At 48.3% G+C, this 26,652-nt stretch overlaps 1 protein-coding gene across 2 annotated transcripts in view; it reads left to right on the top strand.

The window, feature by feature from the left end:
* Positions 1 to 26,652, top strand: part of EGFR (epidermal growth factor receptor) — a 194,974-nt gene that overhangs the window by 156,081 nt on the left and 12,241 nt on the right. For both annotated transcript variants that reach the window (XM_015133436.3, XM_028845766.2), the window contains exons 17-22: positions 1,674 to 1,815; positions 2,620 to 2,742; positions 3,428 to 3,526; positions 9,858 to 10,043; positions 20,204 to 20,359; positions 21,254 to 21,329. In XM_015133436.3, coding sequence (XP_014988922.2) covers positions 1,674 to 1,815; positions 2,620 to 2,742; positions 3,428 to 3,526; positions 9,858 to 10,043; positions 20,204 to 20,359; positions 21,254 to 21,329 — 782 coding nt within the window. The remainder of the gene's footprint in view (positions 1 to 1,673; positions 1,816 to 2,619; positions 2,743 to 3,427; positions 3,527 to 9,857; positions 10,044 to 20,203; positions 20,360 to 21,253; positions 21,330 to 26,652) is intronic.

Below are 26,652 nucleotides of genomic sequence, written 5' to 3'. Positions count from 1 at the left end.
TGTCCTGATCAAGTTTCTATGGCTCTGGGCCAGCCTTCCCCCAGCCAGGGTTTCTGCAGAGACTGCCCAGCTGGTTCCACGTGGCTCCGTGTGCCAACTTTGTCCTCAGTGGAGGGAAGGTTGGACGCGCAGTGCTGGAGCTGCTCCCTGCTCCGCCATTGCTTGATGCATGGCCTGCCTCTGACTTCCTCGGTTCCACTGGTTTTGCTGTGTCCTTCTCTGCCTCTAGCTCCTCTTCTTTTCTGTCCACTTACCCCGATGGTCCCATCACAAGCCTGTGTATGAGTGGCCTTTTTGTTTGATGACACCCTCCAGCGTAGGGGAGTGTTTCTCCTCGCTTTCTTTCCAAGACACACTGCCCAGCAAAGGCAAAAGGGCTTCCTTCAACATCAGCTCTGGCCAGTTTGCCAGAGCAAAGCCCTGAGAAAAGCAAAGTTGAAAAATCTTGTTCAAACTCACTAGGAAAGAGTGGTGTTACCCTCGACGGCGTCTAGCCGGGAATCAGGGAATTACACACCGAGCACCTGTTTGCCATTCTGGATGTTTCCGAACACGAACCAAACTTCCAGGCCACTCTGCCATCTCTGGTAACGTCTACAAAGTCCCCTCCTCACCACTGCCCTTCCTTCATTTTGGCCTGCTCTTCCGCCCCTGAGTGGACAACCGTAGCTCTCCCTCCTGCCATCAGTGCCACATGATCGAGGAAGAAGGCAACTCTGCAGAGACTGGGTCCACTTCCACTCCCGTCTCTTCAGTGAGCTGCTACGACACCCAGCAGAACTTCCCCACCCCATCCTGCAGTCTCAGGGATCTTAATCATGGGGCTTTCCACCACATGTCCACCTTGAAACCAGTCATGGCCATTCCTTCTTACATCTGCTCTTTTCCATCTTTTTCTTCTCCTGTTCACCCACCCTCACTCCTGTGGCTCTCTGTGGACATGCGCTCTATAGCAAGTGATTCTTTATATCTTCCGGTAGTCTAGTGAGCTGGCACACGTGGCTTCTGGTTTCCTCTCTCTGGAACTAGACATGGCCTCTGTGGGAGGGAGGATTAAATGCACCTTATAGATTGAGGCTGCATGACGACATCACTCATCACAATGATTCTATGTCTGGATCCTATCCCTTTATAACCCCCTTCAAGCTCGTTCAGAGAGTATTTCACACAATCCATGTGCTCATCTTGCAAGTCAAGGACCCAGAGGAGTCTCAGCATTGTCAAAAAGTCCCTTCACACAGCCTGACCGGAGGCAGTGCCTGCTCCATGTGTATGGACTACGGCACTTCAATTGCATGGAAATACTCTTGGAATGAACAAAATACCAATCCATGAAAAAGCATTATTGAAGTCTAAGTTATTTTTTGAATTATATTTTGTTAATCAACAAATTGAAAAACACTCATCATATTGAGAGGTCCAGATAAAGCCTCAATTTTAAAAAATGAGGAAAATTGGGCCTGGTAGGAGACTGGGGGGAGCTTGAGAAAGTTGGAAACATTGCCCTAGAAGCCTGTTTTTTCTCCTCTTAGAAGCTACACAATATCTCACTTTCCGAGATCATTCTACAAGATAGATGTCAGTGCGCCGAAACATTCAGGGGCGTGTTGAGTGCCAAGGCCATGGAATCTGTCAGCAATCTCATTCTTCCTTGTTCCTTCACCTCATTCCAGGCCTAAGATCCCATCCATCGCCACTGGGATGGTGGGGGCCCTCCTCTTGCTGCTGGTGGTGGCCCTGGGGATCGGCCTCTTCATGCGAAGGCGCCACATCGTTCGGAAGCGCACACTGCGGAGGCTGCTGCAGGAGAGGGAGGTGAGGACCAGAACTGGGTGTGCTCAGGAGCCCTCGCACCCCAATGGGAACAAGGGCCAGCCCCAAGAACGGACCATTAGCAGTTGTGTATGTTAGACACATAATTGTATTATGATGCAGAAAGAATCTCTGAACGTGCAGTTATACCCAGTTAGTGACATATTGGTACATCCATCCGAGGAAACGGCAATGTTTCTAGACTGCACCCTTCAATGCCCACAAAGCTGTGTGGCATCTGCTTAGGACCTGGTGCCTGTGTGTGCGTAGGAGGGAGGCCGGGAAGTCTAGCTGCTGATCCTCTGCTGGCATTGTGGCAGAGGCAAGAGATTCCTGCTTTGGAAAACACCATTGTCTACACAGTGGCTTTGTCCATGATGGACTCTGCCTCAGCCCAGTCCTGTGCTGGAAGCCATGATCTCTGGAAAGAGCAACCCCCTGGCTCATAAGCATGAGGGCATGTGATATGCCCCGACAGACACCAAAATGACTGCCACACACAACTTCCCTACTGGAGTTTTTCAATCCAGCTAGTAGGCGTGGAAACAGAAATAGAAATTGTGTTTGTTGAAAGGTAGCTGTTCATTTGAAGAACACCTGTATCAGAGCCTGTGTTTCCACCAACTTCTGTCAAGCTCTGTAGAGAAGGCGTACATTTATCCTTCCAAATGAGCTGGCAAGTGCCGTGTCCTGGCACCCAAGCACATGCCGTGGCTGCTGGTCCCCCTGCTGGGCCACGTCTGGCACTGCTTCCCAGCGTGGTGAGCACTGAGGGAACCCTTGTCTCTGTGTTCTTGTTCCCCCCAGCTTGTGGAGCCTCTTACGCCCAGTGGAGAAGCTCCCAACCAAGCTCTCTTGAGGATCTTGAAGGAAACTGAATTCAAGAAGATCAAAGTGCTGGGCTCCGGTGCGTTCGGAACTGTGTATAAGGTAAGGTCTCTGGGTTGGACCACAGGGCCCCTCATGATCTGGTGGGGAGCCCAGAGTCCTCGAAAGCTGTATATTTCCATCATCTACTTTACTCTTTGTTTCACTGAATGTTTTGGAAACTCCAGTGTTTTTCCCAAGTTATTGAGAGGAAATCTTTTTCCGAGATTCTCTTTTTCCGAGAACCACAATGACCAGTGGTCCTGTGAGACCACTTCACAGACCAAAGGCATTTTTCTGAAAGACGCCATTGACCTTGCCGTGGGGCGCAGCACATGGCGGGAGGAGGGCCACCTCTCACCACAAGGCATCAGAATGCAGCCCAGCTGAAATGGGCTCATCTTCATTTGCTTCTTCTAGATCCTCTTTGCATGAAATCTGATTTCAGTTAGGCCTAGATGCAACATCATTAAATTCTGGATGAAATGATCTGCACGGACTTTATAACAGGCTTTATAAGCTTGAGATTCTTTTATCTAAATAATCGGTGTGATTCGTGGAGCCTAACAGCTGCAGGGCTGTGGGAGCATCATGGCGCCCAGCAATATCAGCCTTGGATGCAGCTCCACAGCCCCAGTGTCCCTCACCTTTGGGGTGCATTGCTGGTAAAATCCACCCAGCTCACTGGGCAGCTTGTGGCACCATCTCACAATTGCCAGTTAACATCTTCCCTCTCTCTCTGTCATAGGGACTCTGGATCCCAGAAGGTGAGAAAGTTAAAATTCCCGTCGCTATCAAGGAATTAAGAGAAGCAACATCTCCGAAAGCCAACAAGGAAATCCTCGATGTGAGTTTCTGCTTTGCTGTGCAGGGGTCCATGACTCTGGACCTCAGGGCCCACCTTTTCTCATGTCTGGCAGTTGCTCTGCTGTAGACCCTGCTCATCTCCACATCCTAAATGTTCACTTTCCACGTCTTTCCCTTTCTAGCCATAGTGGGTATAACTCCCTCCCCTTAGAGACAACACTGGCCTCTCCCATGCTGGTATCCACCCCAAAAGGCTGGAAACGGGCAATCACTGGCATCTGCCCAGCACTAGTTTCTTGACATGCATGATGAGTGAGTGCTGTTGGTGAGCCTGGAGCATGGATGTTGTTTGTGGTATTTTTTGGATGAAGAAATGGAGGCATAAAAAAATTGACCCTTATATGGCTGGGATAGGGTTTAAACCCCTTGTTATTTCTGACTCTGAAACTTGCATTCAATTCACTACACCAAGTTATCTCATCTTTGAAATGGCTTTTTTAAAGGTGCCTAGAATATGATGGCGTGCAGTCTATAAACTGTTGCCCACCTGCTGTACTTTCTCTCAAAATAATACACATTTTTCTCCAGTGTCTGCTGATTGTTACTTTGTGGAATAAGTTCTTGGAAAATTCCACAAGATTATTGTTATATTCTTACTACCAATTCTATTGAACTTTCTCCACCTTCTCTGGGCCTTTCCCCAGCCAGTGGTGGGAAGACATTGGCTGGGGTCTGACAGAGCCTCTTCTACACTGGCCTGGGTTTGCTGTGAGTTCATCATGGAAACCTTTACTCTTGTCCCAACACAGAGCAAGTGAAAGAGGAAGTCAAGGGGCTCAGGCAGCGGACTAGGGAAGCAGAATCAAGGAAAAGGAAAAATGGCTGTCCTCATTACCTCAAAACCCTAGAGAATGTAGTTGATCTTACAGCCAAGAAGGACAAAAGCCAGAGAGTGATATCCCCTGCCTCATGTCTAACACACAGAATACATAGCAAGCTAAGAGAACATGGGCCTTCATAAAATTGTCTTAAGACACTATTTTTTAATTGGAGGAAATCTACAGTTTAATTTTCTCTCAGCAGCTTTTCTTCCTTTTAATTACAGTAGGGGAAATGCCATGTTGATATACTTCTAAATGAAAGATGATGAATTGATACAGTACAATAAAAAATCTGTAAAAATTGATGATATACTTATCAAGAAAAATTAGCTTTCATTTTAATGGTTTACAAATTGAGTCAAGTCCCAGTAACAAAATGTTAGGTCTATTAATATAACCACAAAAATACAGGAAGGCGGGCAATCCATGAAGCCTTCACTTACAATCTAGCCCCTCACCTGTGCTGTGTAGGAAGATCTTTGTGCAGAATTTGCTTCCTTAATTCATTTTTTATTCATTCAACACATCCTAATAAATTATATAAAATCATGTTGAAATGTGAATTTCAGTGGTATTTATAATGCAGTATGAGGAGGGTTTGAATGTATTCTAAGACAATAGCTGTGCTTTGGGAAGGAAGCAGTGTTCACTGAAAAGTGCCTCCCAGGACCTTTTAATTGGAGGAAATATGCTTCTGTGGAGTTGGAAATGGAGTAGAAGATAGATAAGGTCAAGGCTTAAAAGTTAAGTGCACCCAACATCTGAAGTGTCCATGGGCCTGGCGTGGTGGCTTTCGCCTGTAATCCCAGCACTTTGGGAGGCTGAGGCAGGAGGATCCCTTGAGCTTAGGAGTTTGAGACCAGCCTGGGCAACATACTGAGACCCAGTCTCTACAAAAAAATAAAAAATTAGCTGGGTATGGTGGCTCATGCCTGTAGTCCCAGCTACTCAGGAGATGGGAAGATGGCTTGAGCCCAGGAGATCTAGGCTGCAGTGAACTAAAATCTTGCCACTGCACTCCAGCCTGGGTGACAAAGCAAGACCCTGCTCAAAAAAATAATTAGATACAGATATTAATATAGATACCTATATATATCTGAATATAGATATGTGTATATATACTCTGTATATAGATATGTAGATATATAAATATATCATATATAATATCATATGATATATATTTAGAGAGATATATATCTCTCTAAATATATTAAATAAATAAAAGAAAGGCTCAGTTTGGCCTCCTGCTCATCCTGTCTCATCGCCTCTTCACCTCCATCATCTTATTTCCTTGCCCCATGTTTCTTCACTGCGGCCATGTCCCCCCTCCTCTCCAATGGTGGATGTCATGTCTGCTGCAGTCAGAGGGTGACAAGCCTGGAGTGTTCCCTGAATCCTGTGCTTTGTCCTGCAGCTCAGGCTGCCCGGGCCTCGCCAGCAATCCTGGCAGGCAGGGCACCGTGCTGGGATGGAGAGGGGGAAGCTGGAGGAGGCACTTTCTGGTAAAGAAAGCAAAAACCAGCAGTGCCCAAGCCAATTTCAACAGGGTATTAAATACACCTTAATCGTGTGGCAGGACACCTCACGGGGCCACGTGCGCTCTTAGAAAGACTCGCATGCATGCGAGCACAGCAGCAATGACTGCATACTCACGTTCCCCTGCAGACACCAGGCCCCGCGGCTGGCACACACACTGCAGCCCAGTTCCATGTTGCTAGCAGTGACTTAGTGAATGAGTAAAGTTCTTAAAATGCAGGGGACACCTGCCCTTCATTCGTAAGGCTGGACATACACCTCTCCTTAAGGAGTTCAAAAGCTAGTAGAACCCCAGTTCTTATGGTAGAGCCGTTCACAGATGAGGGAGACAAGCCAGAAGGAAGGAACCAAAAGTCATGTCAGCAGTTAGGACAAAATAACAGGCTTTCAAGGTCACAAAGCCTCAGGGACACTCCTGCGGTGGGACTGGGCCAGGAGCCATGGGGGCTCCAAATGTGCACTCTGCCTGCCAGCCTGCGGGCGCTGGGGCTCCGCGGAGATTGTTGTGGAATACCAAGCATGCTTGCTGTAGGTCACGGTGCACATTTACCACTTCCAAGACAAACAACCGAGAACAAAGCTCGCTTTAGCTTCTGCGTACACCGAACGGGACACACGACTGAACAGCGTTCCCATTGTGCCTGCTGGGTGGGGAGGAAGTGATGGCCCAGTGGGTCTATCAGATGTTAGTAGGATGGGGCCTGGCGGGGCTCCAAGCTCTGTGTGGCCGACACCCACGCCCCCCGCTCTGCTCCCCATTCCCAGCCCCAGGTCAGCCCTGCGAGGCCCTGCAGCAGATGGGCTGCTCAAACTGCTCTGGTGTGCAGATTTTTCTTCCCTCTCAAATGAATACAATATGTTTTCAAATCTCAACCAGATCTTGAGAAAATAGGAAGAGCCAGAGGGTTTCTTTGGTGTTATGGTTGTACAGCTTCCCAGACTCGGGGGAGAGATGTGATTTGTGCTTTCTGGCAATCCCATGGCCTATTAATTTTTCCATAGGCTTTCCAGTTTAAATTTAGAGTTGGCAATGGAAAGGGAATGCAAAACAGATTTCTAGGTGTGCTGTGTGTGTGTGTCTCACGTCTAAAGTCCGTTAACTGGAGCACCCAACAGGCCCCACAGGCTGCCTTCACACACAGGACCTGGGGCGCCTCCAAACCATTGGGGTGAGCAGCGGGCCATGGAGGGAGCCAGGGTCAGGAGACCTGGCTGTGGGCCCAGACCCGACCCTGTGCAGGGTGGCCTCAGGTGGGCCGTTCACCTCGTCAGCCTCAGCTTACCCTCTGACTATAGTGACCTCAGACAAAATACACTTCCTGGCCCTGTCCTGTTCTGACATTTTATAAACAAGCACTTCTCCGAGTTGAAAGGATATTTTCAATATCTACTGAGTCCACAGATATTAAACATCTCTCTTCTTTAAAATTGTGACATTATGTTTAGAATATAAAAGGAAAATAACACACACTGTCCTTGAAAATAGAGAGCCTAAACACTCTGCAGAAAATATTTAAAGTTGTTTGTCTTGCCTGGACTTTGATTTGCTTTGAGTCTTTGACCTTGCATGACTTCAGTACAGTTCAACCCTGACAGTTTTGAAGTAGGTATGTGCCTAGATCTGCCCTAGTCCCTGCTGGAATGTCGAAGAAGCAAAGGTCAGGCCCTCAGAGCACTTGCCACACACTTGCCAACAGATACGGGGTAGAGACTTGAGGCAATATAAGAGCAAGTGTGTGCCAGGCGGCCCAACACTGCAGAGCGCCAGCTAGACCCTAGGCGTGTGTTAGGAGCTGACCAAGCCGTTCTTTCCTCAAAGAGCTTGGTGGGAAGGGCACTTTTTAAATCACACAAACATTTAAGGACAGATTATGATGAGTGCCCCAAAGCAGTGGCTCTTCAGCTTCATCAAGCTTCAGAATCCAGAGGGTTTGTTCATAGGGAAGGCTGGGCCTGTCTCCTGCATTTCACCCTCTTGGCCTGGGGCGGGGCCCAAGAATGTGTGGCTCTAAAAGGTTCACAGGCAATGCCTAGGCTGCTTTCTGAAGGAAAAACTGCAAGATACCAGGAGAGTTTCATTTAGATTGAAGAGTCAAGGAAGGCTCCTCTGAGAAAGAGTCTGCTAAGGAAGGAGGAGGTGGAAGGTTCTGGGACAGAGGTCCTCCCGTGGGTAAGGGCGGAGGGAAGCTGTCCTGGGGAGAAAGTGGGCAGGAGGACCAGAGGCTGGAGAGGGAGGAGAGCAGGCAGTCTTGGGGCTTCCAAAGAACAGGGAAGGCCAGGGCAGGGTTTAGGGCAAGGAAAGTGTGTGAGCATATTTGTATTTTAGTAAATATTTACAGTTTGCCCTCCATGTCTGCAGTTTCATGTCCATGGATTCAATCAACTACGATCAAAAACATTGGGAAAAAAATTGCATCAGTACTGAACATATACGGACTTTTTTTCTTGTCATTATTCCTTAAACAATACAGCATAACAGTTATTCACATAGTATTTGCATTGTATCAGGTACTATAGGTAATCAGGAGATGCTGTAAAGTAGATGGGAGGATGTCTGTAGGTTACACGCAAATGCTGTGCCATTTTATGTCAGGGGCTCGAGCATCCTCGCATTTTGATATCTGAGGGAGGTCCTGGAACCAATTCCCCAGGCACTGAGGGTTGACTGTCTGTATCCCCTCGCCCCACCTTGCCTTTGTCTCCTGTCTCCTATCTCCACCCTGCCTCCCGCCAGCCTGTTGCACCTGACCTGCCCAGGCACCCTGGAGCAGCACCCTATCTCAGACCCTGGCCCGGTGTGTTCACTTCTGCAGAGAAACTAACTTGCCCAAGTCCACACTCAAACACAGGCATTGCTGAGATGTGAAAAGCAGCTCTGGATGCATTCTGCTTCAGTCCGTGTGTTCTTTTCCACATCTGAATAAAAGGTCCCCACCATTTGTATTTTAAAGGGAAAGAGAATTTATGGGTGGAAATTGGAGATTCACTCATTCTCAGACAGAAAAGAGGGCCCCATTGTGTGCATGACTGCAAATAAATTTAGCTTCCTCAGCCCAAGAATAGCAGAAGGGTTAAAATAAAGTCTGTATTTATGGCTCTGTCAAAGGAAGGCCCCTGCCTTGGCAGCCAGCCGGAATTAGCGGGCAGCAGATGCCTGACTCAGTGCATCATGGATTTCCCATAGGAAGTCTGGGGGCGCAGCACAGGGAGACCACTTCTCTTTAGAAATGGGTCCCGGGCAGCCAGGCAGCCTTTAGTCACTATAGATTGAATGCTCTGTCCATTTCAAAGCCTGGGACTGGTCCATTGAAAGAGCTTGTCCAGCTACTCTTTGCAGAGGTGCTGCGGGCAGGGTCCCCAGACCAAATGCCCACCCATTTCCCAGAGCACAGTCAGGGTCAAACCTGGCCTGTGGGGAAGGGAGGCCTTTCTCCCTGCTGGCTCAGTGCTCCCTGGATGCCTTCTCCATCGCCTCTCCTCTGCAGCACCCACAGCCAGTGTCCCTGATGTGCAGGGTCAGTCATTACCCAGGGTGTTCTGGACCCCACACACAGAGTCCCACAGGCCCTCATGGTATTTTAAACCACGGCATCCTTAACCTTGAGGCAGAGGTCTTCATAACAAAGACAGTATCAGTTCCCAAACTCAGAGATCAGGTGACTCCGGTTCCTCCTTTATCCAATGTGCTCCTGATGGCCACTGTTGCCTGGGCCTCTCTGTCATGGGGAATCCCCGGATGCACCCAGGAGGGGCACCCTTCCACTGCATCTGTCACTTCACAGCCCTGCATAAACGTCCTTGCGCTAGGTCTTTTGCAGGCACAGTTTTTCCTCCATGAGTACGTATTTCAAAACTCAAGATCGTATTCATGCGTTTTCACCTGGAAGGGGTCCATGTGCCCCTCCTTCTGGCGGCCATGGGAAGCCCCACTGACACGCCTCTCCCTCCCTCCAGGAAGCCTACGTGATGGCCAGCGTGGACAACCCCCATGTGTGCCGCCTGCTGGGCATCTGCCTCACCTCCACCGTGCAGCTCATTACGCAGCTCATGCCCTTCGGCTGCCTCCTGGACTACGTCCGGGAACACAAGGACAATATCGGCTCCCAGTACCTGCTCAACTGGTGTGTGCAGATTGCAAAGGTAATCGGGGAGGGGAGATAAGGAGCCGGGATCCTCACATGTGGTCCACGCTCCTGGGATAGCGAGAGTTTGCCATGGGATGTGTGTGTGCGTGCATGCAGCACACACACATTCCTTTATTTTGGATCCAATCAAGTTGATCTTCTTGTGCACGAATCAGTGCCTGTCCCCTCTGCATGTGGAAACTCTCATCCATCAGCTACCTTTGAAGAATTTTCTCTTTATTGAGTGCTCAGTCTGGTCTGATGTCTGTGTTCTTATTTCTCTGGAATTCTTTGTGAATACTGTGGTGATTTGTAGTGGAGAAGGAGTATTGCTTCCCCCAGTCAGGACTTGATAACAAGGTAAGCAAGCTAGGCCGAGGCCAGGAGGACCCAGGTGATGGTGGTGGAATGGAGCAGGTGCCTCGCAGGAGTCCCAGTGAGCAGGTGCAAGGAGCCGACAGAGGGCGCAGCTGCTGCTGCTATGTGGCTGGGGCCTTGGCTAAGTGTCCCCCTTTCCACAGGCTCCAGAGCCAGGGCGGGGCTGAGAGAGCAGAGTGGTCAGGTAGCCCCGCCTGGGTGCCGGAGGCAGGCACAGAGCAACGAGCCAGGTATTTCACAGCTCGTGTGGACCCAGAAAGACTTCTGCTTTTGCCCCAAACCCCTCCCATCTCCATCCCAGTCTTGTATCAGTTATTTGCACTCAACTTGCTAAGTCCTGTTTTTTTTCTGACAGTGGGTATATATTTCACCCCGTTGACTTTAAAGAATTTGCAGGCAGGCCCCGTCTCTGAGAATACGCTGTTGCCCCTCCTCTCCCTCCGACAGCAGGGCAGGGAGTTCAGGGATGTGCCAGGGACCAGAGGGAGGGAGCAGACACCCACCCGGCCTGGGCAGGTCCTCCTTATTGCTTGCATTCCCCTGGTTAGCTGTGGCAGTCAGTCCTGCCAAGTCACTCGTGAGGTGTTTGCCCAGCTCCAGGCAGATATAAAAGGTGACCTACAAGAAGACAAACAAAAATATCTGGAGTGCTCTTATGCCAGCAGCTGCCCTTGACACCACCAGGCAGGCTCTTGCTGGGAGCCATGGTGCTTGGGTCCACTCCCTCCCATCACAGAGCTCCTGGGCCGCATTGTAGAAGCAGGGACCACCTCCCAGGATAACCAGACAGCAGCACACCCTGAACAGCCCCTTTTACTCCAACACCATCAGGCATTGATTTCTCAGCTGCAGCCACAGGCGGCCCCCAGCAGCCCAGGAAGTGGGGAACGCTCACACTTCTCTGACCACAAAAATCACTGAATGTTTTTGCCATTCTCATGGTCATAACTTCGGCCACACAGTAGAACACTCCCATGACCGTTGTTAGACAGTGGTCCTGGGAGAGGATCTTGTGTGCCTCTTTTTATTGGGAGATGCTTGTTATTTCTGTGTGTGGCTGCATTTGTTTCCCAAGACTGCCACAACAAATCATCACCAACTTGGTAGCTCAACATTGCACAGATTTATTCCCTTCTGGCTCTGGAGGCCAGGCATCTAAAGGCCATGCTCCTGCAAGCATTCTGGGAAGGATCCTTCCTGCCTCTCTGGCTTCTGGTGGCCCCAGCATCCCTGGGCTAGGGCTGCACCTCCCCACATCAACCTCCATCTTCATATGGCCTCTTCCTGTGTCTCTGTAACCACAGGCCCCTCTCCTTTCTCTTAATAAAGATACCAATCATTGAGCTCGAAAATTGCTAAGAGAGTCTATTGTAAATCTTCTTAGCACACAAAAAAGATAGATATGTGAAGTGATAGATATATTAGTTTGATTTGATCTGATCACTCCACTATGTGTATAGATGTCAAAACAAACATCGCACTCCATAAATGTATATATTAAAAAAGATCCCAGTCATTGCATTTAGGACCCACCCTAAATCCATGATGATTTCATTTCAAGATTTTTAGATTTGCAAAACCCCATTTCCAAATAAGGTCACATTCTACAGTTCTGGGTAGACGTGAAATGTGGGGACACTGTGCAACCCACTGTCTTGGGGAGCGGGTGGTCAGCCTGGGGCAGGTGTTACTGTGTGTGGAGCTAGGTCCACTCATGCCCTGACCTGGAACCCAGACCTGCTTCCCCAGCTCTCCTCCTGGTTATCTGAAGCAGGGAATGGAGAGCACTGCCCACCTTGCCCGGCAGTCTCTATCACCTGGTTTTACTTTCCTCTTAGCACATATTGCCCCAGAAGATCTGGTTGGTTTATGGCTTACTTGAGTTTGTGCCTACCTGTCCCAACCAGGAGGTGAGCCCTGGCTATCCCCCGAACCCAGCCCTGCATGTGGGAGCTGCCCCTCCCCCGCTTATCAGAGGGGGCCAACAGTCCGCAGCTGTTCTTAATCGTCTCCCAGTAACCCCCAGCTCCACAAAGGTGACTCCTCACGTGGTGGAGAGGTGGCCAGGCCATCCATGTGTAATGCGTATGTGACCGTTTTCCTTAAGGGGCACGTAGTCTTGGCAGGTTTCGCCCAATACAGGACGGCTCAGGATTCCAGTGGACTGTGGATTCAGATCTGGATTCTGGCACATTTGCTGTGTGAGCGTGGGCACGTTGCTGGCCTCTCTGCGCCTGGTCTCCTGGCTGTGGAGTGTGTTCTGCACCTTGTCTTTCTGGAAAGTAGGGAGGGCAGTGAGCCCCTTCACATCGCCCACCATGGGCCCAGCACACGCCTGATCCCCACTGAGTGTTCCTTTCCTCCTTTGATCCCCTTTGGCTGACCTAGGATGGAGCAGCCACTAAAATATACCCAGAAACATCTTCCTAATCTACATCTGCGCCAACCCTCATTCCCTAGCTCAGCATGACCGTCAGGCGCCCACCATTGCTCCTTAGCTCCGCTGCTCATGAGCTGTTCTCTGGCCCTCCTTCTCACGCTCACACTCCAGTCGGCCTGGCCTAGATAAGTGGAGGTTTATTTGACCCCAAAAATTAGCCTTCTACAAACGAATATAATAGTGCCATTACAGAGAACTCACTTAGTGCGGGTCCCATTTAAGCAGAAGTTACTGAAAGCCTGAGTTTAAGTTTCCAGGGCCTGAAAGTTTTCCACGACAGTTCTCTACATAATGTTACCTACAATTTCAACCTGTTATTTAAAGCCATTCTTGTGTTTGTTGTACTTTGATTAGCTTTATTTTGATTTGAAGTCCTTTTACATTATGGGCAGTTAACGCTTTGGCTCTGTTAGATTTGCTTTTTAGTTCACAAAGGAAATCTCATTCCAATGTATTTGAATAGCTGCAATGATGGAACAGCTGTCCCCGGAGGGAAATGAAAACAATGATTCCCCAAATTGTAAAGACAGAAATTTGCTCTTGGGTTACTTACAATGTATCTGAGTATTAAAAATTTTTCTTTTTAAACGTTTGAAGTAAAACTACCCAGAAACACTTAGTGGCTGACTAGAAACTAAACTCCTGGCATCCTCAAAGTGGGATTATTGGCTTATAAAGGTCCTGTATTGATTGACAAAGGCACAAACTATCTTGGGAAGTTTTCTTCTAAATATTGATGGCAGAGCTGGCCACCATTATGCAGGTTTCATTGTCCTGACTAAACTGCTAAAGAGATTACATAAAATGATATCAACTAGACAAAAGAAAGAATAAAAAAAAAAAAAAAACAGAGGTGTCCTGGGAGGAATCCGGATGAGACCAGAAGACCATGAGAGAGACATCCCTTGCCCTCTACAGGGAAAATGGGTTTTGTTCTCCACGTGCAAAACCATCTCAGGAGCTTGTGAAGACACCACCTGCTTACCAGCCAGAAAGAGCAGGTGCCTCCTAAATTCCCCACGCAGGAGATCACGGTGGCTTTCACACACTAGGAGTAAGTTAGACTTAAGAAAACCTGTCTACTCTTCCTGGGATTTACAAGCCAGCTAGTAAATCCCAGACTAAATCACACAGCACAATCATCCAAAGATCCCGTCATCCGTGCCGTTTGGAAAGTCCCGCTCCTGCGCCGCCCTCTCCCCGTGGAGCCCCCCATGCCCAGGACTGCAGAGTCCTGCCATTCAGACTGCAACTCATCTCACATTCTTCCAAACTATTTGGACAACAGAGCTTTCTCATCACCTAATGCAGATTACAGTCTCACAGAATTGAGTGTTCAGGCAGACCATGATGTGGTTCTGTAGTACAGCAAACAATATCAGTTTACAGTGCTGAGGCCAGACCTGGTGAACTATGCACGGTAGCGGCAGGGCAAGGCTCTCAGAATGAAACTGGCTTACGAGTGGCACTCTCTGACCACAACTCTATAAGCACCAAACTATACTTAGTTCCATCTATGAGGTAAAATTTAATGCAGATAAACATCAAAGAAAACTTCAAAGCCTCCTTTTTTCAAGTACGTGGGCTATTTAATTTGGTCCACGTTCATTTTAAAAAGCCCTAGGTGCTTTCACAGCTCCCCTACTGACAAGAGGCCCCAGTGCCCGTGAGCTGCTAATGGGAGGGAGAGGAAGCAGAGCTGAATGGGCCTGGCTATCCCGTCCACACCGGGAGACAGGGAAGGAGACTCCACGCTGGTGGCGCCAGCACGTTCCAGGCCACTGGGGCCTATTCCTAGGCACCAGGTCACGAAAACCACGCTGACAGATCGTGTGTGTGTGTGTGTGTCATAGTGCACAAGCAGGACTGTGAGAGAGTGAACGTGACACTGGGTGGAGCGCTGAGGAAGGGCCACAGTGCGTTGGTGGAGATAGGCTATCATGGAGAAGAGACCCTGGCTTGTTCTACGTAGCTTCCAATGCAGCTTCAAGGCAGGTCCCAGAGGGCTCCAGCCTTCATCGTCCAGGTCTACTCCCTCCCCTCACGGCTTTCCCATCCTCAGATGAGGATTTGGCAGAGCCTACCCCTGCTGACTAACTGCAGCCCTAGGGTGGTGACTCAGCCCTGCACCTCCTGCTCCCATCTGCACTGGACCAGAGAGGATGACTTACCCAGCACGTTCACATCACACAGCTTTGTGGGTTCCTAGGTCCAAGGACCAGAGATTTCAGTTATGTGAGTTATTTTTTTTTATTTGTTCTTGCATGTTCCACAAAGGGTTGTAGCTAAACTTAACCTAATGATCACGTTAGTATGTCACTAAGAAGTCAAAGCTCACAGTGCTGTTGAAGCACATTCATCATCTTTAGACATTTTGACTATTTATTTCTTAAGCACCTGCTAGTGTTAAGCATCACATGAAATATATATAGAAGTAAGACAAAATTTCTTATCTCCCCAAGTTTGCCAACAAATACAGAGCAGGAAGGGAAGCAGATCAGAGCAGGAGACGCAGCTGTCGTGAGGCCACGGTGCAAGGTGCAGGGAGGGTGAGCTCAGAAGCCAAATGGACTGGGTCTGTCAGCCAAGCCCCCTGCTCTGGAAAGACAGCAGTGAACAAGCCAGATGGCCCCTCACCCTCCAGAGCCCTGAGTTCTGCAGACCAAACAGCGTGACAGGTCCTCTCCCTGTCCTGGAGGCCTCTGTAGGTGAGAGTTGGCTGTGAACAGGGCATGAAGGCACTCGAGAGTGGGGAATTGACTTTGACTGGGAGATGCTGAGGACACGGAGGAAGCCACAAAGTAAGGGACACTGGGGAGGGAGGGGTGGACCCCTCAAGGCCAAGCACATGGAGCTTCATCACAAAGGCAAGATGGTGGCCAAATTCAAGGTTGCTGCAAAAGGGATGGAGAAGAGAAGATAGATTTGGCATTTAGAGGAATGGTGACAATCACGAGCACCTCCACGGGACTCCACATGGGTGCTATCTAAGCAAGTGCTGTCTCTGCATAAACTCATTCCACCCTCTGATTAACCCATTCTACATATGGGAAAACAAAGGCATGCGGCGTTCATGTCACTTGCCAAGATCTCAGGATTTGATCCAAGTGGCCCAGTTCCATGGTGCAGCCTCTCAGCCTGCACGGATGCCCCAGCTCAGAGCACGACTCTCAGGACAGGGGTCCCAGCAGCACCCCCTCCCTGAACAGCAAGGGTGCCCGTGCTGCTCCACTTCTGTCTGGGAATAGGACATTCTGACACTTGCCTGCCTCTTCCGAGGTCCAGCACTTACTCTGTGCCCACGTGGGAAGGTGACAAGATGGCCCGAGGAGCAGACTCTTCCATTTTTGGGGAGCTCAAGGCCACAGATGCTCTGAAATCTGGAGTCCAGAGGCAGGAGCGGAGGCTTCTCCTGGTGGCCACTCTGCTTAAACACGTCATCAGATCTGTAGCTTCGGAGTCCCCCGAACCCCATCCCTCACCTCTACCAGCTGCGGGTGGGTCTCTGGGGTGGGGCTGCCCTCCCCACCTGCACCCCAAGGGCTGAAAGGTTGAGGGGAGAACACCATCATTTATACAGGGGGATCCTCGAAGATGAGGCCTGAGAAAGCCCTGCGGGGCCTCTCGCCTTCTCCCTAGCTGTGGTCAGGAGTGTCAGGCCCTGCCTGCCTCAGGAGCAGCCCAAAGTGGAGGTGAGAGGTGAGCTCCAACCCCCAGGGGAAGGGTGATGGTGATCTTGGTCTCAGCATGGTTCTGGTAGAGGTGGGTTAATTTGAAGATGATGAGCCCTTAAGCCTCTTTCTGATCTTGCTTTAAATAAATACTTCTGAACAACAGCAACAACAAAATAGTGTTGATAGGAAAACCCTCCACTCCACAAGAACCACGCGGCCTTCTCGTCCTCGCATCCTCCACTTCCTTCCTCACTGCTCCATGAGCTCTTCCACAGGAGATTTACAAAACAGAATACAAACAATCCAGTTCCCGCCTCTCACTCTGAACTCCTCCCAAGACTTGTGGGGTGCGGCAGCCCCTGGGAACATCCAGCCCTTCAGGGTCAAACACAGCCCCCGCCCCTCGCTCTGGGGAACCCTGCCAGAAAAAGCCCCGACAGCCATGTGGAGCAGAGCCTTCCTTTGTGTGAGTGGAAGTTCCAGGCTGACTTTTCAAATCCCCTTTTAACCTCAGTGCTGTATTTCAAAATTCATTCCAGCTTTCCTGTAGTAATTAACAAAAATAAATACTTTAATTTCAGTTAAAGTGAGTGTCTCGGAGAAGAAGCAGGAACTGAGTTTGCTGAGAGGCCCCGCTGAGGCTTTGCTGTTATTGCTTCCTGCGGCCTCTGCTCTGACCCTGGGAGCTCACAGGCCGTATCGTGGCTCTTATCTTTGGGGACCGGTTAAAGCATAACTGCGCCAGGCACAGAGTTGTCCTTTCAAATGTGCCGGCAGTGGAACAGAGACCCATGCGTCAAGTCTCATCTAAGTTCACATGAGATTCTCTCCTTGTCCCAAAGCTGTCTCTGATTTAAAACCCTCCAGCTCATTACCTGAATTCCAGAATATGTCCTGTGCTCTCTCTGCCCTTTCCCACGCCTTTGCTGAAGACCTGTGTTCTGAGGAAACAGACACTGTGTGGAAATGCCTCAGGTCCTTTAAAGCCCTGGCCTGAGGAGCCGGGAAGGGCTGGACCAGAGGTCAGCTGGATTTGTTAGACTGACAGAGTGATGCGGACCTCCCCAGAGGCACCGGACCAAGGTGTGTGCTCATGCTGTCTCATGCTCTCACACATAATGTGTGTGTGTGTGTGTGTGTGTGCGTGTGTATAAAACCCCAAGCAGCCTCTGGCTTAGCAGGCACGTTTCCCAGCAGGGGAATTAAAGCCATGGTCCCAGTAGTGGTCTTGAGGGCTCAGGGGATTTGGTCTGTGCAACTACATGCTTCAGCCTCTGGACCCCAGGTCATCTAACGAGGTGGTTGTATGGGGACTGGGATGGAAAAGGCGTCTGCACAGACGTGTGTGAAATGACTGGCACGTCACCAGTGCTCAGCACCATCAGCTGCTGTCACCGATCATTCAATCATTCATTCATTCATTCATTCAGTTGTTCATTCTTCAGCAGGCTGTTTTAAAAATGTGCCCAGTATACCAAAATCTCCGCTAAGCATTTAAAGAGGCAGAATAGAAGTTAGCAATGGTGGTGAAATGAAGCTAGGAATGTGCTCTGAAGGCCTCCTTGTGGGCTTAATGAACATGTAGAAACCACACATTTTAAATAGAGAGGGAGAAAAGGAGAGGCTCCTGGTCCCCTGCACAGGGACTTGTGTGTGGCTCTTTACCGTAGGCCTGTGCCACTCCTGCTCAGCAGCTACCACAGAGAACGCCTTCAACAAATGTGAAGAATGAACAAAAGAGATACAGGGTAGAAGGCAAGGAGAAAGCAAGGGTGAGGGTGAGAAATCAAGGGATAGAGAAGAGAGAAGGGGAGACAGCCTGGGAGTTCACAACAGCCAAGAAGGTAGACACTCAGTCAAACCAGCAAGAGGCGGAGCCTAACTCTCCCTTTTGAATGGTTAGGAGTTCATGACATTTAATAAACAGAGGCCTTGCTCTGTAAGAGACAGGGTACCAGGCAGAGAGCAAGCCAGCATCCCAGGAGCCAGAGGAGGCAGACGGGAGTGGGGGGCAGGGAGCTTGCCTCTGCAGGAGACCCAGGCTGCCAGAGTAGCAGGGAGTCTGGGCCAGTCCTCTTGGGAAGCACTTCTTCAGCTTCTGCCCCTCCCTCTCCTCTCCCTTTCCACCCGCCATCCTGACATAATACTTCCTAATTTGGAAGTGTTGTTCCGGAGAAGAACCTGCTCATTTCCTCTTAAGTAGGCAGGGAAGCACTAACGTCCAGCAGCACCGGAAACCCGTAGGAGCGCTCTCGGCCGTGCAGGGTGAGGGGACAGTCCATGTAGTCATGAGACGTGGGTGTCAGGCAAGCATCTCTTTTCCAAAAGAGAAAAACATTAAAGGCCTCACAAATGGCACCCGAAGACTAATTCTGATAGCATCTTTGTGAGACCCTACGTTCTTGTGATGACTGGTTTTGCCTGAGAAAGAAAAAATTTTAAATTTTGCTCTGACATGCCAATTCAACGCACCATTTTCACATAACATTCGCGCAAAAAAAAGCAGACAACTTGCCGGAAAACTTGGGAATCCATCCACATCGACAGCTCTTCCCTGCAGTCACACTACAGTGGGATCCCTCCATACAGAAATGGCGGAGTGGAGCGGGCTGGGGATGCCTGTTTGTTTCTATTTGCTGCACCACAGCGAGCATTTCTGTGGTGCCCACTCTGTACTAGAAAGTACATGAACATCAGCCATAAAGGGAACTAGAAAGGTGGCCCACCCTCTTGGTGGACAGAGAAGAGAGAGTGGTAGAAACAAAGAGGTCTGCAGAACTTGACCCCTCCCAGCCTCTCCCACCTGCCAGCCTGGCCCTTGCAGAGAGATGCAGGCTGCCACGCTCATGCCAAAGCCTGGGGCAGTTGGGCTCAGCAAGGTAGGCATCCATCGAGCAAGGAGGAACAGAGGTCAGCAGTGACCCCAGCAGCCAGCAGGGAGGAAGGTGCGTGTGACAAGGTTACCAGAGGCCATGGGTCAGGGTCAGCCAGGGTCAGGTAGCATTTCTAGGAATTCACTCTGTTGGGCGCTGTGCTGGCTGCTTCTCACATATTCTCTCTTTCTTACTCTCAGAGCAGAGATTCTAATTGCAGTGGGATTATGGAGGCAGCCAGGAAGGTGAGGGGAGTGGGGTCTTCTAAAAGCATATTCAGTATCCATGTGGTTTCAGTAATAATAATAATAAACCAGTGAAAAGTAAAACAGTACAAAAATCTTCATAGGCAGTGAACCATGTCAGAGAGTCCAAGAAAGCACAATGAGAGTGTGGCTTAAAAACCCTGACAGACATTCCTTTGCACCAGCTTGGTTCGGAGGGCATGGTCCCCGCCACCCCCCACCCCCGCTTTGCAGATAAACCACATGCATGAAGGTCGGCCTGGCAAGTCCAGCAAGTTCAAGCGCAGGTCTCAGCAGGGCAGCAGAGCTCCTGCTCTTCTGTGTCCTCATGTACGAGCACCTTTGGGCTTAAAACTTGAGGAACTGGATGGACAAAAGTCAGCAGCGGGTTACATCTTCTTTCATCTGCCTTTCCATTCTTTGGATCAGTAGTCACTAACGTTCACCAGCTGTAAGTCCTCGAGCTGGAGAGGCTCAGAGCCTGGCATGGACATGACCCTGAATTCAGATGCAGAGCTTCTTCCCATGACGATCTGCCCCTCACCACAGGGTCTTCTGTGTTTCAGGGCATGAACTACTTGGAGGACCGGCGCTTGGTGCACCGCGACCTGGCAGCCAGGAACGTACTGGTGAAAACGCCACAGCATGTCAAGATCACGGATTTTGGGCTGGCCAAACTGCTGGGTGCAGAAGAGAAAGAATACCATGCAGAAGGAGGCAAAGTAAGGAGGTGGCTTGTAGGTCAGCCAGCATTTTCCTGACACCAGGGACCAGGCTACCTACCCACCAGCTGTATTATCTAACTCATGCAGGGGAGGACGCTCTCCAGACTTTCTGGGTGAGCTCGCAGCAGCCGCCACTGGCAGCTGGTCCAGCCGGGGTCTCCTGGCAGTGTGAGCCAGAGCTGCTTTGGGAACGGGACTTGCTGGGGCAGTGAATGAGGATGTTACCCCCAGGTGATCATTAGCAAAGGTTAGATTTCAGCCTCTCCCTGCAGGATATATAAGTCCCCTTCAATAGCACAATTGGGAAAGGTCACAGCTGCCTTGGTGGCCCACTGCTGTCGAGGACACCTAAGGAACAGGAAAGGCCCCCATGCGGGCCCGAGCTCCCAGGGCTGTCTGTGGCTCGTGGCTGGGACAGGCAGTGATGGAGTCCTTCTGTCCCTTTTCTGGCTCAGGTTTCTCTTAGGGACCCTCACAGCACTTAGGGATGCATGTCCCCTGTCATGCCCTCAAATGCCCTCCCACAGCCATGCCCTTCTGAGGTTTCACTCTGGCCTGCCTGGCTCCTAGCAGCCACCAACCCTGTGATGCTGGGCCCTGAAAACACACACAGACCTGGATGAGTAAGGCCACTGGGCCCACCCAGGGCCCCCAGCTCACCAGAGCAACCTAGGACCCAGAGGGTGCTCAGAAACCTACCAGAGCAGCCCTGAACTCCGTCAGACTGAAATCCCCTCTTGCCGGGAGGAGGCGCCAGGCCTGGGGGACGGGTCATGGGGTGACCTGGCTCCTCTGTGTGTGTCACTTGTAATTAGGTCCAGAGTGAGTTAACTTTTTCCAACAGAGGGAAACTAATAGTTGTCTCACTGCTTTATCTCTCACCATCCCAAGGTGCCTATCAAGTGGATGGCATTGGAATCAATTTTACACCGAATTTATACCCACCAGAGTGATGTCTGGAGCTACGGTGAGTCATAATCCTGATGCTAATGAATTTGTACTGAGGCCAAGCTGGCTTTTATTGTTAGTTAATTTACATTATATCCTCTGACATCCAAGTATTTTCTTTCGAGATAATGACTAATGATAATGTAATCGTTGCTGTCTATCTATTGTACTGAGAAAACACGACAGAGGAAATCGAGTCCAGCTGCCGTCCGAAAGTCACTGGAGATAGCGATGAGCTGGTCTGGCAGGGAGCGGGGTATGGGAGGGAAAGAGCTTAGGAAATGCCTCTCCCTGCAAAGTCCAACCAAACTTTAACTTTAACCAAACCATTAACGTTGCCATGAATTTGAAGTGAACCAGAGGGAGGTGACAGAAGCAGCTTGGTGGGGAAAAGTTCCAGTAGAGAAATGAGGCTTATGATGAACTACCCTGGCCCTTATGTGTCAGAGAGAACGGCTTGACACACACTGAGGATGTCTGCAGGGATAAAAGAAGAAAGGGAGATGACCCTTGCTTCTCGCTCTTGGGAGGACCATCTGGTCCGGCCCCAGAGGATTCTCTGTTTCCTCTTCTGAATCCCAGTGTTGCCCAGCACAGGCCTGTACCCATCCTCACGAGGGCCCCTCTCCTCACCCGGCCCTAGGTCCCTGCCCTGTCCTGAGCCTACAAGGGCCTCCCATGTTGAGAAAGTGTTGCTGACACATTCTCTCTGACTGCTGTGCCAGGCACGTTCCACTGCGTTACCACACATGGTCCTTGAATTTCACCCAGCAACTTACTGAAAGGCTGGAACCCATGAACCTACCCCTTTACTGAGGAAAATCGGTTACCCCAGCCATCTACAGCGACAGGAGCAAGGGGAGGAGTCGCCTCACCTCTCTAGAAATGTGTATTTGAGCAGAACACTATTGAAGGGAATTTCCGAGAATAATATAGTCAGTACCACGAAAGCAAAATTATTCAGGATATCGTCCTTTTTTATTTAGTATTTTTTATTTTTCCTATAGCATTATTAACTTTCTGATTTTCCAAATACATACACATTTTTAAATTTCCTGAGTCTTTATCTCTTCTGTTAAAATGTAAGATTTATGATACAAAGGCAGAGATTTGTATCCATGAATAAGTGAAGTTTGGTGTGCACCTGTGAGCTGAGCTGCCTCGATTAATGGAGCAGATAAGGAAATAAAGGTCTGCTGATGCATTGTTATTTTCAGCCATTTTCAGAATGTATTTCCTCTCCACGAGGGAACCCCGGGGTCCTGCCCCAAGCCATTTCTTTTGTCCCCATGCAGCCGGCCCCTCCTGCCCCAGGCACAGCCTGGTCTCCTGCTGGTCTCCCCTCTTCCCACTTGCTCCCCCTCATCTATGCTCCAGACAGCGGCCACATATATTTTTTAACTTTTTTTTTTTTTGAGACAGAGTCTTGCCCTGTCGCCCAGGCTGGAATGCAGTGGCACAATCTCGGCTCACTGCAACCTCCGCCTCCTGGGTTCAAGCGATTCTCCTGCCTCAGCCTCCTGAGTAGCTGGGATTGCAGGCGCACGCCACCACGCCCAGCTAATTTTTTGTATCTTTAGTAGAGACAGGGTTTCACTATGTTGGCCAGGCTGGTCTCGAACTCCTGACCTCATGATCTGCCTGCCTTGGCCTCCCAAAGTGCATATTTTTTAACTTTATCAGACTTTTCATTCTCTGCTCAACATCTTTCTTTGGTCCTCCAGGTATGTTCAGATAAAACCTGAGCACCTGGCCATGACTGATGGGATGCTGGGCCATCTGGCCCTGCCAACTGTCCCGTCCACGAGGTCCCCCTCCCCTCACGCTCCAGGCACAGCCTGTGTGTGCCAGTGCACTGCCCACACTCCATGTACAAGTGGAAGCCCTCTCGAATTCAGTGGCTTAGTGCCTTGATGTGGTCACACCCATTCTCAGGAAGTAGGTTCCCACTGAAAACACTGTGTGTTTTCAACATCATTGAGGCTGCCACAGCAGATTATAATCCCTGGCCTGGGCAGCCCACTGGAACTACCAGACCATGAGCCTGAATTTTTAGTCTAAAAATCATATCCTGTTTTCTCTACTCTCTAGTCTCTAGTCAAGGCAAATTATTCAATTTAATAAATTAGGGACCTAGTGTGTTGTACCAACGAGCTAAAGAGAGAATTCACAACGCCTTCCAGTCCATTCTCCACCTAACACTGGCTACACTGACTCTCCTCCCTCTCGCCGTTTGTTCCAAAATCTAATAACCTGTCTTCCCACTAGAATTCATCATGCATGTTTAAAAACCTAGTTAAATAGTAAACTGACTGCATAGATCTGGAAATGAGACAGTTTTTCTTTTACAAATCCATATAGACTATGTGTTGGGGGCAGGGGATGACACAAGAATCTACTTTCTTGCCCCAAAACCATTGCTTTCCTTCTATTGTTAAGCTTGCATTCTGCATATTAATTCAGGTGGTTCCATTTGGGAATGGCCTCTGTTACCCAGAGAAGGGAGGGCCATCAGAACTCGGGGTTGTCTGAAAAAACACTGGTTCTAAAATTATCACTGCTTTCACTTGTTTTTAACTGTCATAGTTGTTTGATTTTGAAGGGAAAATATGACGGTTTTTATTCTATGCTTGTTATATCTTTATGTGGTTTCGTGTTTTTTAGATTTTAGTACCTGTCATTTTTTTAACTTTCATTTTAGGTTCAGGGGTACATGTGCAGGTTTGTTACATAGGTAAATCTATGTCATGGGGGTTTGTTATACAGATTACTTCGTCACCCAGGGATTAAGCCTAGTACCCATTAGTTATTTTTCCTGATCCTCTCCCTCCTCCCATCTTCCACCTTCCTATAGACCCCAGTGTGTGTTGTTGCCCTCTACATGTCCATGTGTTCTCATCATTTAGCTCCCACTTATAAGTGAGAACATGCAGTATTTGATTTTTTGTTCCTGCATTAGTTTGCTAAGGATGATGGCCTCTAGCTCCATCCATGTTCTTGCAAGGTACATGATCTCGTTCTCTTTTGTGGCTGCATAGTGTTCCATGGTATATATGTGCCACATTTTCTTTATCCAGTCTGTCATTGATGGGCATTTAGGTTGATTCCATGTCTTTGCTATTGTGAATAGTGCTGCTGTGAAAATACACATGCATATGTCTTTATGGTAGAATGATTTATATTCCTTTGAGTAATGGGATTGCTGGGTCAAATGGTAGTTCTGTTTTCAGCTATTTGTGAAACTGCCACGCTCTTTTCCACAATAATTGAACTAATTTACATTCCCACCAACAGTGTAAAAGCATTCCTTTTTTCTCCACAACCTCACCAGCATCCATCGGGTTTTCTTCTTCTTTTTTTTTTTTTTTACTTTTCAATAATAGCCATCTGACTGGTATGAGATGGTATCTCATTGTGGTTTTGATTTTTATTTTTTTAATGGTCCGTAATGTTAAGCTCTTTTTCATATACTTGTTGGCTGCATGTATGTCTTCTTCTGAAAAGTGTCTGCTCATTTCCTTTGCCCACTTTTTAATGGGATTGTTTCATTTTTTCTTGTAAATTTGCTTAAGTTCCTTATAGATGCTGGTTATTAGACCCTTCTCAGATTTATAGCTTGCAAAAATGTTCTCCCATTCTATTGGTTGTCTATTCACTCTGACGATAGTTTCTTTTGCTGTGCAGAAGATCTTCAGTTTAGTTAGATCCCATTTGTCAATTTGTGCTTTTGTTGCAATTGCTTGATGTGTCTTCATCATGAAATCTTAGCCCATTCCTATATCCAGAATGGTATTACCTAGGTTGTCTTCCAGGGTTTTTATAGTTTGGGGTTTTACATTTAAGTCTTTAATGCATGTTGAGTTGATTTTTGTATATGGTGTAAGGAAGGAGTCCAGTTTCAATCTTCTTTATGGCTAGCTAGTTGTCATTTATTGAGTAGGGAGTCCTTTCCCCATTGCTTTTTTTTTTTTTCTGTCAACTTTGTCAATGATCACACGGTTGTAGGTGTGCAGCCTTATTTCTGGGCTCTCTATTCTGTTTCATTGGTCTGTATGTCTGTTTCTGTACTAGTACCATGCTGTTTTGGTTACTGTATCCCTGTAGTTTAAAGTCAGGTAGCATCATGCCTCCAGCTTTGTTCTTTTTGCTTAGGATTGCCTTGGCAATTCAGGCTCTTTTTTGGTTCCATGTGAATTTTTAAATTGTATTTTCTAGTTCTGTGAAGAATCTCATTGGTAGTTTGATAGGAGTAACATTTAATCTATAAATTACTTTGGGCAATATAGTCATTTTAATGATATTGATTCTTTCTATCCATGAGCATGGAATGTTTTTCCATTTGTTTGTGTCATCTCTGATTTCTTTAAGCAGTGTTTTGTAGTTCTCATTGTAGAGATCTTTCACCTCCCTGGTTGACTGTATTCCTAGGTATTTTATTCTTTTTGTGGCAATTGTGTATTGAATTACATTCCTGATTTGGCTCTCAGCTTGACTGTTGTTGGCATATTGGAATGCTAATGATTTTTGTACATTGATTTCGTACAACTGAGTCTTCACTGAAGTTGTTTATCAGCTTAAGGGTTTTTGGGTCAAGACTACGGGGTTTTCTAGATATAGGATCATGTCATCTGCAATCAGGGATAGTTGTTTTCCTCTCTTCCTGTTTGGATGCCCATTATTTCTTTCTCTCACCTGATTTATCTGGCCAGGACTTCCAATAGTATGTTGAATAGGAGTGTTGAGAAAGAGAATCCTTGTCTTGTGTCAGTTTTCAAGGGGAATACTTTCAGCTTTTGCCCATTCAATATGATGTTGGCTGTGGGTTTGTCATAGGTGGCTATTATGTTGAGGTTTGTTCCTTAAATACCTAGTTTATTGAGAGTTTTTAACATGTTGAATTTTATTGAGAGCCCTTTCTGCAGCTATTGAGATGATCATGTGGCTTTTGTCCTCAGCTCTGTTTATGTGGTGAATCACATTTATTGATTTGCGCATGTTAAACCAACCTTGCATCCCAGGGATGAAACTGACTTGATTGTGGTGGCTTAAGCTTTTGATGTGCTGCTGGATTCAATTTGTCAGTATTTTGTTGAGGATTTTTACCTCTATGTTCATCAGAGATATTGGCCTGAAGTTTTCTTTTTTTGTGTGGTATCTCTGCCAAGTTTTGGTATCAGGATGATGTTGGCCTCATAGAATGAGTTAAGGAGGAGTCCTTCCTCCTCAATTTTTTTGGAATAGTTTCAGTAGGAATGATATCCGCTTTTTTTGTACATCTTGTAGAATTTGGCTGTGAATCCATCTAGTCTTGGGCTTTGTTTTGGTTGGTAGGCTATTTATTA

This window comes from Macaca mulatta, chromosome 3 (genome assembly GCF_049350105.2).
Source record: "Macaca mulatta isolate MMU2019108-1 chromosome 3, T2T-MMU8v2.0, whole genome shotgun sequence".
NCBI lineage: Eukaryota > Metazoa > Chordata > Mammalia > Primates > Cercopithecidae > Macaca > Macaca mulatta.
This window is presented reverse-complemented; position numbering and strand designations above follow the sequence as displayed.